Source organism: Typopeltis vanoorti, chromosome 4 (assembly GCF_054136105.1).
Source record: "Typopeltis vanoorti isolate ZY-2024b chromosome 4, IOZ_Tvanoo_1.0, whole genome shotgun sequence".
In the NCBI taxonomy this organism is placed as follows: Eukaryota; Metazoa; Arthropoda; class Arachnida; order Uropygi; family Thelyphonidae; genus Typopeltis; species Typopeltis vanoorti.
In genome coordinates this window covers 28,876,063-28,892,916 of record NC_143552.1, presented here as the reverse complement: position 1 = coordinate 28,892,916, position 16,854 = coordinate 28,876,063, and the positions used below count along the sequence as shown (strand labels likewise).

General features: G+C 37.6%; 1 protein-coding gene across 1 annotated transcript in view; it reads left to right on the top strand.

Annotated features, from left to right (window-relative positions):
• LOC150107187 (ribonuclease H2 subunit A) overlaps positions 1-16,854 on the top strand; it is a 229,108-nt gene that overhangs the window by 147,697 nt on the left and 64,557 nt on the right. Inside the window, exon 5 of the mRNA XM_090391728.1 lies at positions 161-298. Within this exon, the coding sequence (XP_090247854.1) occupies positions 161-298 (138 nt within the window). The remainder of the gene's footprint in view (positions 1-160; positions 299-16,854) is intronic.

Sequence of the window (16,854 nt, the reverse complement as noted above, 5' to 3'; positions counted from 1 at the left end):
ATAAGGCAGCTTGAAGGTGTGTCTTGTTGTGAGGTGCATGGGATGTGTGAAGGGGTATATGATGGCTATTAGCCCCCCTTTCAGACAGCCCTCTAAGAATGCAGTCAATTATAACTGACTGCATTTAAAATCTTTATTTCATTTTTCTTTTAAATCTTAGGTATATGTCGACACAGTTGGAATGCCTCAGAAATATCAAGAGAAATTACAACGGGTCTTTCCTAATATGAAAATATGTGTTGCAAAACAAGCTGATTCAAAGTATCCCATTGTCAGTGCAGCAAGTATTTGTGCCAAGGTAAAACTGACATCTTTATTTTATAATTAATTACTTAGCAAAATAATTTTCATGATTTTAACTTTAATTAATTATAGGCGTTTACCAAATACCTTGCGAATGTGATGTCTTTTATTTTGGACAAACTGGCTGTTCTTTGGAAAAAAGAATAAAAGAACATCAGTATTATATTGATTATAACAAACCTCTGAAGTCTGGCCTGGTGCAGCACAGTATTGACTCTACTCATAGTGTCCAGTGGGATAAAGCAGTTCTCCTCCATAGATGCAGATTCAAATATGAACACTTATTCAAAGAAAGTTGTGAAACTATCTTACACCAACCGAATTTAAATAGAAATGACTGTACATCTCTCTCAAAGATCTGGGAGACTTTTATCTTATGTAAAAAACCATTTATCTTAATAGATTAAATTTGTTATTTCTATTATTTGCTAGCACGCGGTAACAATTGTATTTTAATAGGCAATCTACCGAACGTTTGCCTGTATTCCATTCCTATTACTGTTACAGACACTGAAGATGTACTATTATTTTTAGTACGAAATATCTGTCTTTTACTAATTAAAGATTTCACTGTGGTTTTTTATGTGTTATATCATTTAATTATTGCTGTATTGGTTAATTAATGTTTTGAATTATGGCCAAAGCAACTACAGCTATGAAGCTAGTGTAGTTTAAAGGATTAAAACAAGTTTCAGAGAAAAGAATCTTGCCAATTTATTAACATGGATTCTGTCAGAGAAATTCAACTTGAAATCTCATTATCCATATGCCTGTTTGGGCAAGACAATTTCATTAGATATTGAAGATTCAGAGAATCTTCAGCAGTGGCTCTCATCACCTGACTGGATGATAACATTAGAATGTTTTCTCCCAGCGATCGCCACCCAGTCATATTAAATGCTCTTTTTAATTGGATGTTTTTTTTTTTTAAGACAGGCCTTTATAAACTCAAGGAGCTATACAATCCAGAACAGGCTTTTTCAAGCACCCATGCCCACAGTGGGACTCGAACCCACAACCTTGGTTGGAGAACAGGTGTACTATCCACTTGGCCATTCAGGCCAGCAATATCAGTTTATCACTTACTGCATATCTTAATGGATGATTTTGTATCTTTTTGGTTCACATTTTGTACCATGAGGATAAAACTAATAAAATCCTAAAACTACCCATGTGTGAAAAATATTGAAATCCATATGCATTTTTGAAAATCATTTATATGCTAATTAATCATCTTTTAGCAAAATCTGTAATATTGGTGCCATGCATAGACAGGTGGTTAAGAAGAAAGAAGGAACCTATTCATGTGTTGCTTAAATAATACTAAAGTTTGTGGTCATTGAGCAGTTTATCCATTTCAAAAATGATGAATAGGTCAAGACAGAGGTGAGAAAATAGTTTTGCAAACAACCTGAAGAGTTCTATGATGGCTTTGAATAACTTGAGTTGGGGAGAAAATGTATCGACAAGGAGGGAGGTTATGTTAAGAAATAGTATATAAAATATTGAAATTGTGCTTTAAATTGTGTTTTGCTTTTTATTTTGTTAACATATTTTGAGTTGGTAGTTATCACAATGGAGACATTACTTTGAAAATGCCTATCATTTATCATGTGTAGCTTAGAAAATATTCGGAGTTGAAGCATTTACCACCCATTCTGGTAACACATTCGTTAATCATGCAGAAAATCTGCTTTTTACTTCTTAACTCATAGTTTTATAGTTTCCAGGATCGACCCTTCATTTTCCATCACCTGTTGCCCAGTGCAACATTTCCCTATATCTGTCTGATAGACTCCTCTCACCAACTTATGTTTTGTCATTTTATCTGTTCTCCTCTTGCTTATACATAGCAAGCTCTGCATAGGAAATTTTCCTATTTGGGGAAAGTTTTTTCACTTGGTTATACTTAAAATTAATCAATCAATCAATGTCTTCTTTAGAGTTTGCCACTGAGACTCCAAGATTAGGTTCTTGCTTTCAGTTTGTTTCATTTTTTCTTTGATAATATTTGTATAGTTGAGTCTACAATTTACTTGTAAAAGCTGCTCAACGTTAATTCTTTTTAAAACTTTCTTACATACTGTTTTTTTGCAGTGTGGTATCCATTTTTATCCTGCTTAGTACTAAGTAATGGTCACTTCCAATTTAAAACCCTCTGTACACTCTTGTATCCTGAATGAGCATGAAGATAACACTATAAATAATGACATAGTCATTGAGGGTTATCTTATTTCTTGTGTCTTCTCTCCATGTGAACTTGTACACATCTTTATGTTGAAACATGGTGTTAGTAATGACTAGTCCATGTCCTGATCAGAAATCCTGAAATACCATTATTATCAGCTTATCCCTTTTCTCCAAATTTCCCCCAAATGTTTCTGTGTGCCTGGTGGGATTCATTTCCTACTCTGCTGTTCAGATCTCCAACTTTTTTCATTTTCTTTATGTTAGCTACCTCTGTTCTAATGACTCAAAAAAAATCATCCACTTCTTCCTTGGAAGAACCTTCTATGGGACCATAGGCACAAATAAGTTTCATTGTCCATGTCCCCATTGTGAAGTTTGCCCACATAACTCTACTTGATGCTGCCTTCCAATCAAGAAGTTTGTGTTGAATGCTATCACTACCCCTTTCCTTTCCTTGATCATAATTGCCTGAAAATAACATCCTATACTTATTATTAATAAGATCTTACCTGTTTTTGTTTTCTTTGGCTCAGTAATGCCAATTATGCCCAAGTGGTACTTTTCCAATTCTTCTTCTGCAGAAGTCATATTTCCACATACAAATAATCAGAAGGTGTCACACCTTATTACTAAAATAATCTGGATTAGAGATAGATTTGAAATTTTTTTTTTTCTTTGTTATCTAATCTTTCTTTGTACTGAACATTCCAGCAACATAAGACAGTCTTATTTACTTGGATCTGTATTCACACTGTTTCTTTGTTGCCAACAATATCCAAATGAACAGATCTATGCACAGAAATTCAGATGCAGCCTTGATTAGCTATATACAGTGGAACAATATCTCCTAATCTCTCCTTGTTGTTCTTTGCATTATGACATTTTTCTTTTGCAACATGTCCTCTGAACTTTATTGCCCAATCCATGAATACCACCATTCTCCCTTTCCTCTGAGAGCACAGTTTCTCCAATGCAGTACTCCTTATTCCATCTTTTCTAGCCAAGTGAATAACTTTAAATTAAAGATAAGATGTCAAGAATTATATTCTTGGTTTCAACCTTTATCCAAGTGTTAAGCAAACAAAGTTTGCACGTGAAGTCACTTCACATTTGGACTGCTTGAAGTGATGTCATTAGCTTCTATATACAAGTAGCCCAGTTGTGAAGTGACTTTTCCCAGAGGTGTGGCAAGGGGCCGAATCCTGCTGCCATACATACGGCCTACCATTGGCTACCCTTGTTATCCAGGGCTTGACTACAGTTAGCAACTCCACGAACAAAGCCCGAATTCCAATGCCAGGGTTCTTCAACACCTGTTCCTGCAGATTTGCGAGGAATTCTGCTGTACGAATGCAATCAGATCGTCTGCTAGGGATCTTTCTTCTTGCTACATCCTTGTAGTCACCATTGCAAGTCTCTAGTTCATGCCTGATTGTTTTTACTGTATTCAGGGAGCATTGGGCAGCAGTCGTAATATCCTTATTTTGATGGTGGGCACGAATCATCATGATACAAGTTATTCTCTTCCATGATTCAGGTGGGTTCCAGCTATCCATCCTTTCTGACATCTTGTATATGAATGAAGAAGGGTCCAAACTTTTAAATGAAGAGAAGTGTGTGTTAATACATGTAACTTACGGAAAAATATAATTAATTATAAATATGTCAAATTTATCCCGAACACCCTGTACAATAAAACTTAATAGTTCCACAATTCCTTTTTCGGAATATACTATTAATTTTTCTCCGGCTGTCACATAAAAAAACTTAAGTTCCTCCGAACCTAAATATCTGCCGGCCTGTGTTCTAAATTCCTTCCGAACGCTCTCTTGTTTATAGGCGTTACTCAGATACCGGACGCTTTCTTGTCAGCTGTCAATCACTCATCAAACTTCTCCGCGCGCATGCGCACTCCTTGGCAAGCGAGAAACTAAGTACTGTATAATGGCTGACACGTTGTCTCCGTTAGCGACAAGAGAATGTCCTCATAAAACACAAAACTTAATATTTCAAACCATAATAAATTTGTTTAAAGTAACACAACTAATCAAATCCGGTAAGTACATTAAATTTTTAACTGTTTTACATATCACTTTTAACAAAACAATTTCCATAATGTGCACATTGCAAGTGCCGACAATGCGTGTTATGAAAACAAAACTAATAAACGTACTAACATAAAGAATACGTAAAAATATTCAGAATTTTAATTAGGATTATTTTTACACCTTTAACCACACCATCCGCTGACCATTTCTGTCCATTTTTTATGCTTTTCTGACCTCAGATCATTCTATGGCAGTTATGGAAAAGCCAAGTTTTACACCAAAAGATCGTATGGACAGTCAATTCTAGTCTGCATCAGACCCAACGTTTTTAATAGTGTGATTGACTGCTGTTCTTTCATTCTTTTCTCAATCGAATGTCCTGTTTTGTTCAAAGTATGTGAGTAGATACAAGGAACCTGGTAACACCTAAGAGAGAAAGTAGACTGATTGCTGGATGGTAACATCAAATGGAGTTTGACAGAAAAGAAAATGGACAATAAATTATATTTTTTGAGGATCCTTGAAATTGGTTCAGTGATTTCAGTAATGCATGAAATTGGCACTCTACATACAAAGATGAAATATTTTTGAAACAGGCTTATATATACGAGGTGTGGCTATTAAATAACGAGACCGGTTGCAAAAATGTGGGTTATTATTACAATTGTACAACTTAATTGTTATTCCCTTCAACATACTCCCCCTCTTCTATCTATACACCATTGCATACAAATTTTCCATTGTTGGAAGCAGTGCTGTAAGTCATCAGGTGTTATTTCCTTTAGTAGTGCTGCCATTTTCTCCTTTACTTCATCCACTGACTGAAAATGGGTGCCCTTCAACTGTAATAATAACCCACATTTTTGCAACCAGTCTCGTTATTTAATAGCCACACCTCGTATATATAAGCCTGTTTCTAAGAATTTCATCTTTGTACGTAGAGTGCTAATTTCATGCATTACTGAAATCACTGAACCAATTTCAAGGATCCTCAAAAAATATAATTTACTGTCCATTTTCTTTTCTTGAAGCAGTGCTGCCATCAGGTGTTATCTCCTTTAGTAGTGCTGCCGTTTTCTCCTTTACTTCATCCACTGACTGAAAATGGGTGCCCTTCAATGCGGATTTCAACTTTGGAAAAAAGTAAAAGTTGCATGGAGCTAAGTCCGGCGAGTAAGGTGGATGGTCCAACACTGAGATCTTCTTATCAGCCAGATACTGCTTTACAAACAGTGCACTGTGGGCTGGAGCATTTTTCTGATGGAGAATCCAAGCGTTGTTCTTCCACAAATCGGGTCTCTTCTTTCTCACTCGTTCTCTCAGCTTGGCCAGAACCTCAAGGCAATAATGTTGGTTAACTGTCTGACCCTCTGGTACCCATTCAACCATTACCACACCATTGATATCAAAAAAAACGATCAGCATTGCCTTCAATTTTGACTTGCTCATTTTTGCTTTTTTCATTCATGGGAACATGGGAGTTTTCCAGTGCATCAACTGTCTCTTAGTTTCTGGATTGTACTGGAAGATCCACATCCCGTCATATGTGATGATCTTCTCCTGTAAGTCCAGCTCCGCTGTCAGCCATTCCATGATGTCAATGCAAATTTTTTTCTGGACTTCTTTCTGCTCCTGACACAAGTTCTTGGGAACCATTTTGTTGCCGACTTTGTTCATGTTCAGTTGTCCCACGTTATGCATAACTTGACCAAGTGCCAAATTGATGTTTTGGAGATTAGTTTGCCATCTGATGTATAATGATGTAACCTACCTATAAAATAATAGAGACTGAGCAGGAGTCTGTATTTTCACAGTTTTGTTTTGAAGAACTAAACTCCAAACAAAATAAGTTCCTAAGAAAATTTTACAAAACATGACCAGGTGACATCAATATAAAAGTTGACAGAATTGTAGTATATGAATTTCACATAATATGACCAACTGCTGTGAAATCTTGTCCTTTCCTTCCTGATGCAAATAAGTAATGCATGTGTTTCACTTGATAGTCGTGTTTGAGGTTATGATTATAGTATGATGCTGTTATTAGTGCCGGTGATGTTATATTATTGTTATTTCTTTTACAAAATTGAACTTTTATTAGTTTTAAAATGATGCAAAGAACTGCTTTAATATTAAAGTGTGTCGAAGAGTTGTTTGAGGTTATGATTATAGTATGATGCTGTTATTAGTGCCGGTGATGTTATATTATTGTTATTTCTTTTACAAAATTGAACTTTTATTAGTTTTAAAATGATGCAAAGAACTGCTTTAATATTAAAGTGTGTCGAAGAGATAGTTTTTCTGGTAAGTTCTGAACCTTTTTATGCTATATTAGATTTTACTTTTTCTATGTACTGTTTTGTTTAGAGATGGGAGGACTATTCTCTATAAACTGAACATTGTAGACTTTTTTTAGTCCTAACTCAAGTTCTGTAAGGCTGAGAATATCAATGCAGTGTTTACAAGCATGCTAATGGGTACTCAACAAGTTTTAGAGGTTTGTTACCTGAACTTACAAGCATGTTTATTATTCTATTTCTTTTATAGGAAGAATGTCCAAAACTTTGAGGCATCCCCAACATTTACAAATCTAATGCTAATGAAAACCGATAACATCCAGAAATGTTTGATAAGAGCACTGAATCTGATGAAGAAGTTAAAGCAAGGAATGAAGAAAAAATTTCATCTGAGGTAGAAGACTCAGAAAATGATTTTAATTACTATAATGCTGAAATAGAACAGGAAGAACCAGTTGGGTGTCAAGGTCATCCAAAACAGGGTAGGAAAAGAAAGTTTCCCTCACTAAATCGAAATATTAGAAGATTGAAGAATGTTCAAAATAAAATAGACTTCACCCAAAGAGGGAAAGCTAAATTGAATAAAGAGTTTTGGCAGTTTTTATGCAGCTGTGGATGTCTCCACAAAGTTGGTGTAGAGAAAGCAAAAGAGGAGTATGAAAAATTTTACAGTGTAAGTTCTCACGATGCCCAACATGCTCTCATTTGCGCAATGGTGTGGAAGTATCCAATAAAGAGAAAAAGAGTAAAAAAATCTGAAAAAAAGGTGTTTGTCTAGGCCAGGGGTCGCCAAACTTCTTTGACCGTCGACCTCTTCAAGAGTTTCTTGATGTTTTATCGACCCCCTCTATTTTACTCTTATGTAATTATAATAGGACAAGCAAAGAAGACGCTTATGTGAGAGTTTAGATTGTTTATTTTATAATTATATACATACAGTGTTTATTGTATGTATAATATAGTATATATTATTATATTACTATTACTACTACTTTCACTAGTATATCACTGGTATTACTAGTGGTATTAATATACTGGTATTAATATCACTGGTATTACTACCAGCCCTTCTCAATTCTTCAACATAGAGAAGTTTAGTTCGTAAATGAATAACGATTGAATTATAATATGTATGTTGATGAATTTTAGAACATTAATGCTCACTTGTATGTCAATGGCAAAAATGAGACTGGGATCGAATACGTGCAAGTATAAGTAAATAAGCAACCGCGCATCTGTTGCCATCTCGCTCCGGCCGGGCGGGAACCACGGACATCTGTTTATTGGTAAAGTAAATACGTCATTTTGGCTTACTTGATTGGCCTCTGTAACTATCTTCATGACCTTGCTCTTTCTTACAGGTCCTATTCATGTTGTAATATCTTTATGTTTCTATCCTTTATTTAATTTTTACTTATGTTTTAATGTTACTGCGCCTTTGTAATATATATCTATACTGTTTTCTACTCCTCCGTAGAATGTCTATGTTTCTTTAATCTGTCTATCGATGTAGCAATATATCTATCTATTTCTTCTGACTTGTCTTGTATATTTTTCTTCGTTAACTTTATTATTCTTTATCCTTATCCATTACCATTCTATATAGGCAGTTAATCTTTAATTCCCTTTCCCTACTTTCAGTATATTAAACTTATACTTGAGATTTCTAGAAATTTATTTTGATTATTCCAGACTGCGCACTAAAAAATCTCTAATTGGCATAAGAAAATATTTATACTTCCAGTAAAGCACCGCAATACAGTTAATTACAGTCGTGGCTAACTCCTAACTTAAATTTCATATCAAGGTTTAATTTCTTTCCCGCTTACAGGATCGGATTTTATTTGAGAACAGTGCAGTTGCTAAAAAAATCAGATGGCACTTCTTATAAATAAAACAAACATATTTATTTACACTAAGACAGTAATACAATGTATACACTTAAATGATGTTACTATCATTTCCTCTCAAGGCTAAGCATCAAAATTAAAACATCACATAGGACAACTCATAGTCATGTTATAAACATCAGACAATTAATTCTATGTATCAAATAACTATCATTTTTTTCTCAAAGCTAAGCATCCAAATTTAAACATCACTCTCAGGCTTGTTATAAGCATCAAATATGTAAGTCATCAAACAATTAATTCTGTATATCAAATAACTATCAGCCCATTTACAATCTAGGAATTATCATGCTTTGACAAATAAAAATCTCCAATTCTAACTTTCACAAAAAGAATGTAACACTTACTTAGCAATCAACCTTTCACGCCATTACAATTCTAAATACTATAATTTTCTTATCAGCTCTTTTAAACCATTTCAATGTAATACAACATAAGCTTAAACTTTCATTAACATCTTTTCAATTATTCTAAAAGCAGATTTACTTCATACGAATTAGTTTTCAATCTATTACATCTTTCATTCCTAAGAATTCAGTCTATCCAAAATAGTCCTTCACATCATAAATTAAGAGAAAGTTTTTCAACAAAAAATTCAACTCACATTAATTCTTTCATGGGCACAATTGCACTTTAATTGTATCTTCTCTTCGGGCTTATTCTTGGTCCCCCTCTATTGTTATGGCTTGCTCTATCGCTTCAGACGCATCATGGAAACCGTGTTCACCTCTGGAATTTCTCGCGGGGCTGGAGCTCGATCTTTCGGCGTTGTAGGTACTAGGATGTACGGTCTGATGGTCAAAGCCTTGTCATCCGGTTCCTGAACCGCTACTTGCTCTATAAGGATTTGCCTCCAGTTACCCTCCACGAATTCATCCAGGATTCCATGGATTGACCTCCCCCTCTTCTCCCTGCGTCACGTCTCCCGATGCACGCTAGTCCATTTTTCCCAGTCGATCCACTTAGTCCATTCCTGACCTTTTTATTTTGCCTCTCTGGGCCTTGCGCGAAGTTTCTTAGACCCCAAATATTCCAGAGCAAACTTTGAACTAAGGTCTGAGATCCCCATACCTATCACATGCTAACTCCTTTCCTTCTAGAAAGTTCCGACTTCCATCTCCCTGAAGTGTAGTTTAATCCCTTTTTCAGCATAGCATAACAACTTCTGATGTATACCGCCCCCTTCTGCTATCGACGTTGACGGTGGCGTCGGACTGCTTTTGTTACAATGGGTTTGCATTCTACCCTATACCAAGTGATACATCAAATATATTTCCGAACTCTAAGGTAATTGCCCCTAAACTTCTAATTTTAGATACTTGTTTGCTTTATTTTTTTTGTAATTCCTCTGGGTCTATACAGATGGGCATTTTGTATTACTTATGTAGGTAATTCTAACATACTTCTAATCTCTGAGGGATTTTCTTTTGAAATACACACTCATATATGTTTTATCTACAGAATCATGTAAATTTTTCTGGGCTAATTTTATATGGGCTGATATTGTTTACATCTCTTATATACAAGTTTACAATTTTTTGAATTTCGGATGTGACTCCTGTAAAATTGATGCAATTAAACAATGTAAGCATTATGATGCTGCATCGAATTTTACAATATCACTCTTCCTACGATTCACTCTTAATTGCATTGTCATTCAGGATGGAGGTAATCCAAGTTAACCGAATTAAATATTACCCGTACAATGATGTCTTATATTTTTCTATCGACCCCTGAGCCCGAATTGACCCTTAACAATGTTATATCGATCACTTTGGCGACCACTGGTCTAGGCAGTATAATGTTAGTGGTGATGTGGTTTTGTAAAGCATTTTTCCTACAAATTTTTAGAATTTCAAGCGGAAAGGTAGATTTGGCATTAAAGACTTTAAAAAGACCAGGAGGTATGAAAGACTTGAGGGGAACAGGAGGTGGTAAAAATAAAATCTCAGATGAACAACTTCAAGAAGTAATTGAGCACATTGAAAAATTTCCAAAATACAAATCTCATTATGCAAAACAAATGCCATGTATTTATGGTCGGATGCCACATTTATACGAGCAAGAGACAAAATCTCCAGTGTCGTTTTCAAAGTATAAAAACATATTTTTTACTTGTTTTAATCTAAAAAGAAAACTGTTGAAAAAGGATACATGTGATAAATTCGGGGTTTTGAAAAGTACTGAAACCAATGGGGAACAAAATAAATATATAAAATGCAAAAAGAGTGTCATATGCGCTCAGGCTGAAGAAGCAAGAAATTCATTTAAAACAGATAGAAAATGAGCAACAGAAGATGAAAATCTTGAACTTTTATGTTTTGATTTAAAGAAAACCCTTCCCCTCCTGCACATACCAACTAATGTTCTACAAGCACCAACTTTGGCTATATAATTTGGGAATACACACACAGCAAAAAAAGAATATGTGTCATTGTTATGTATGGTTGGAAGGTGAGGCTGGCCAAAGAGCTCAAGAAGTTAGTTCATGTTTATTTAAACATATTACGGAAGACATAAACTCTTGTAAGCACTTAATATTGTGGTCAGATAGCTGCAGAGGGCAGAATAGGAACATTAAAATTGTTCTCATATTGAAAGCAGTTATTGATGTTCATTCTTCACTGGAAAAGATTACTTGACGTGTGTTCACATCAGGACATAGCTTTCTTCCAAATGACACTGGTTTTGGCACCACTGAATGTGCCCTAAAATTACAACAAAGATTGTATACCCCCATAAGACTATATCAATGTAATGAAATCCTGCAGAAGAAAGAACTCTCTTATTACGTGTAGAAAGGCTTATGTGTTCATCGTACATGTTTTGTTTTTGACGGTATATATTATTATTATTATTAAACAAGACCTCATGGAGTCAAAGACTCATCTAGGAGGTCCTTTTATCTCACACACATCTAATCATACCATGTCTTAAACACATTCAAACTCCTTGCAGACACCACACTCTCAGGCAAGGCATTCCAGTCACTCACAACTCTGCACGAAAAAAACCTGCCTCTCACTCCCCTACTCACACCCTCTTTATACAGTTTCCAGGGATGACCTCTGGTTCTCTCCTGATCTCCCACTATTCTCTGTAGAACTTCTCCACCATTGATCTTATAACAACCCCTTACCAACTTGTAGGTCTCTATCATATCTCCCCTCTTCCTCCTGTCCACCAGACTCTGCAAATTACATCTTTTCAATCTTTCCTCATACTCGACATTCCAGAGGTCAGAAACTACATTAGTCAGTCTCCTTTGGACCCTTTCCAACATCTCTTCATCCTTCTGAAAACCAGGTGACCAAATCTGGGCACAATAGTCCATGTGTGGCCTAATTAAAGCCTTATACAATGGAACAAGAATCTCCCTACTTCTGCACATCAGTGTCCTCCGCATCATTCCCAGAAGTCTTTACGTTGTCTTCACAATTTTGGAGATGTGTCCCCTAAATTTTAGATCCTTATCCACTATCACCCCCAGATCTCTTATTTCCTCTACTTCCAACAGTATATTCTCACCAAGATTAAATTCTGCATCCCATCTTTGTTTTCCAAATTTTAAAACCTTACATTTTGCAACATTGAACTCGCATCCCCATTTGCTTGCCCAATCACTCAATTTATTCAGGTCTTCTTGCAAGGCCACAACATCTTCACTACTCTTTATGGTTTGTCCCAACTTTGCATCATCTGCAAACAACTGAATCTTCTTCTTTCACTCTGCCTTATCCCATGTTAAACGGGGTCGGCGCACCAATCTTTAACCTTCCTCTTCCAAGTTCTCCGGTCCAGAGCATCCTTCGGACTCCATCCTATCTCCCTAAGATCCTCTGTCATCTTATCCCTCCACCTGAGTTTGGGCCTGCCTCTTTTCCTCCTTCCCTCCAACTCCATATACTCCACTCGTTTACCAACATACTCCTCACCCTTCCTCTCAACATGTCCAAACCACCTCGGCCTACTTTCTTGTATCTTCTTGACAGTTGGTCCCACCTTAACCGTCCCTCTGATGTGGTCATTCCTTATCCTGTCCTTCTTTGTCACACCACTCATCCATCTCAACATCCGCATCTCCGCTACCTCCATCTTCCTCTCCTGTGCCTTGGTTATAGGCCACGTCTCTGCACCATGGAGCATCGCCGGCCTCACCACCATCTTATAGAGCTTTCCTTTCCTCTTACAACTCACTCTCTTGTCGCACAGGACCCCACTCATCTTCCTCCAGTTCATCCAACCGCATGTTATTTGGTGCTGTATTTCCTCCTCCAGGTCACCATTCCTCTCGACAACCGACCCAAGGTACTTGAATTTCTTCCCTGAAATTAGCCTTTCACCCTGGAGTCGTATGACAGTATCTTCGTCACTCCCCGTTGACATATATTCAGTCTTCACCCGGTTAATTCTCATGCCGCTCTCCTTCATTGCCTTTCTCTACTCTTCCAGGGTATTTTCAAGCTTCTCTCGGGATGATTCACATAGAACAATGTCATCGGCAAACAGCATGCTCCATGGTGCCTCCTTCTTGACATTCTCCACTAGTACATCCATGACCAGGTCAAAGAGGTAGGGGCTCAGAGCTGACCCTTGGTGTAGCCCTACGACAATAGGAAACCCTTCTGTCATGCTGACACTAGACCTGACCTGAGTTTCTGTTCCCTCATACATCTCCTTCACCAACCTCACGTACTTCTCCGACACCCCCCCCTTCTTCCTCATACACCTCCATACCTCCTGCCTGGCCACTCTGTTGTATGCCTTTTCCAGGTCTATAAACACCATGTGCAGATCCACTTGCATCTCTCTATATTTCTCCATCAATCGCCTTAGCGCAAATATTGCATCCGTTGTCCCTCTTCCTGGCATAAATCCAAACTGCTCCTCACCAATTTTTGTTTCCTGCAGTAACCTTGCTTCAATTACTCTTTCCCATATTTTTAATGTGTATGACAGCTTGATTCCTCTATAGTTGCCACAGTCTTGAACATCTCCTCTTCCTTTGTAGATTGGGATGAGAATACTTTTCCTCCATTCCTCTGGTAACTTTTCCTGTTGGGCTATTTTACACATCAGATCCCATAACATATCCATGCCCTCACTGCCCAAACTTTTCCACACTTCCCTAGGTATCTGGTCTGCTCCCACAGCCTTTCCATTCTTCATTTTTCTCAGTATCCAAACCACTTCCTCTCTACTTATGTCTTGCACCGGTCTCTCATCTGCAAACAATTGAATATCTCCATCCAAATCTTCGCAATATCATTAATATACAAGTTAAATAGTAACGGCCCTAAAACAGACCCCTGACGTACTCCACTAGTGACTTTCCTTTTCCTGAATATTCTACCGCCATACACAACTTGTTGATACCTATCAGATAGCCAGTCTCCAATCCAATGCACTAATCTAATATCCAACTCCATCTACTCTAGTTTGACTGTCAACTTATCATGAGGTATTCTATCAAAAGCTTTTGCGAAATCCAAGTATATTACTGTGTATCCTTCTCCTCTGTCCAAGTAAGCAGTCACTTTATTGTAATAAATAAGTAGATTACTAAAACATGACCTCCCTTTAGCAAATCCATGCTGTCCATCAAAGATTATACCATTGTTGTCAACCCAACTCTGGATCCTAGTTCTCACAAGCTTCTCCAACAACTTAACCACAACACCTGACACACAGATAGGCCTATAGTTTGATGCTTGAGTTCGATCACCTCCTTTATGAAGTGGCACAATCTTGCCCTCCTTCCACGCTTTAGGAACTTGACCAAGTGCAAGACTCGTATTAAAAAAATATGTCAAGGCAGGTGTCAACTCTCTGGCACATTCCTTCAGAATACGCCGTGATATATTATCAAGTCCCACAGCCTTATTTACATCTAGTTTACTCAACTCCCCAAACACCTCTTGCTCACTTACAGTCAGTCTCTCCTCCCCATCATCAACTGCTCTTAATCTCTCCATGAAGTCACATTCACAAGATTGAAAGATCTTTATGAACTGCTCATTAAGTATCTCCACCACACATTCTGCAACAGCTGTCTTTATACCATTTTCTCCAATCAGTGTCATCCTTCCATAATCATTCTTTCTTTTGCTCCCTACATATCGAAAGAACTCCCTAGGATTCTTTTTGGCTTCATTAGCTAACTGCTGTTCATACCTCTCTTTAGCTACTCTCACCAACCAAGTCACCCTCCTTGCCTGGTCTCTGTAGACCTCATGAAATTGGTTACTTCCACTTCTCTTATGCTGCCTCCACAATGCCCTTTTTCTCTGTATTGCATGCTTAATCTCTTTATTCATCCATCTCACACCTACCTTATTTAACCTTCTCACCCCATGGTATACCTTTAGACATTGCATCTACTAAGTAGTTTTTGAAAATCCCCCAAGCTGCATTGATTTCTTTTCCAGCTAACTCCTCATTCCATGCTACACCTGCAAGCTGTCTCCTGAGCTCTTCATAATCCCCCCCCCCCCCACTTGTAGTTCCACATATACCCTTTTTTCACAGGGGTCCTTGCACTGCTGGCAACCACCCAGCTAATCACACCCAGGTAATCACCTCATGGTCACTTTCACCAATTGGTGGATGATTTGACACCTCATTGATAATTACATCCTCCGATGAGATGACCAAATCCAAGATCCTTAATCCTCGTGTGCCCTCCGTTACATACTGTTTGAGGTAGTTATCCCTCAAAAACTCAAGGAACTCATTTTCTTTACTTCCAGTTGCTATCTCATCATTCCAGTCTATATTGCCATAATTAAAATCACCCATAATGATCACCGTTTTCTTATTTGCTTAGCTTATTTGACTATACATTTCACTATCACCACCATCCACATTACCAGGTCTATAACAACATCCCACCAAGTATTTGATTCTATTCACCTCTATCTCACACCATACTGCCTCAAAACCACTGGCCCTATTTCCCTCTTGCATCTCTACCTTGTATGGACATAACTCTTTCTCTATCATCAATAGCACTCCCCTTCCCTTTTTACCCCTTCTATCCTCACAAAACACATCATACCTTTCCATCTCTATTCCTGTCAGGATGTCATCCTCATCCAACCATGTCTCACTTATTCCGACAATCTCTGGGTGCACAGATGCAATTAGTGCAACCATTTCATCCGCCGTGTTTCTTATACTTCTAGCATTGGTATACAAACACAACAACTCATTTCTGGATCTATAGCTAGTTCCACTGATACAAATCACTCGATGTGATCTCTCCATGCTGGATTGGGGCCATTTCCTTTCCTTTTCTGCTTCTTCATTTTATTACCCTTTGCAATTCCATCTGTTTCCTCTTGATCCCTGGTCATCCCATTACTTTCCTGCCTACACATGCTCTCACCTCTTGGAGCACCGCCTTTCTCATGCTGTGTACCCCTGTCCACCCCGAGCCTCCCCGTTTCCCTGCTCCTCTTGCACACCCATTCTCTCATTTTCTATACTCATACCACTCACTTCCCCATTCATTTCCACTTCTTCAATCTCTCCTGTCTTACTCTCCTGCTCTTCCACATCACTCCCCTCTCGATCTGATTCGTTCTCTCTATTCACTTCTCTACTTTCCAGCAGCAGTCTCTCCAAGCGACTCACACCATAACCACTCAAATGCAGTCCATCGCTCCCATACAGCTCACTTCGTCCCTCAAACTCATTCCACACATTAACAAACTGTACTCCCATCTCCTCACACATTTCAGCCAGAATATCATTCATAATCCTTGCTCTCTGCCTCATTTCACCACAATCATACCTAGGCAACACACTGACTACCCTTCTTGTCACACTATTCTCTTTTATCTTTCCAAGCAGTCTCCTGACATTCATTTTGACATGCTCTTTGTTCTCTCTCAAATCATTTGTACCAATTAATACAATTAACTCTTTTGCTCGCTCCCCGCCTCATATTCAATGCCTCAATCACTCTACTCATTTTACCGCCTGGAAAACATACCTTGTGCATTTTATCCTCTTGCACACTTTAATAATGAAGTCTCCATACAACGCCACTTGCTCATCTTTCGTTAACTCTTTCATGCCATCATGATTTATTTTAATAGTTTT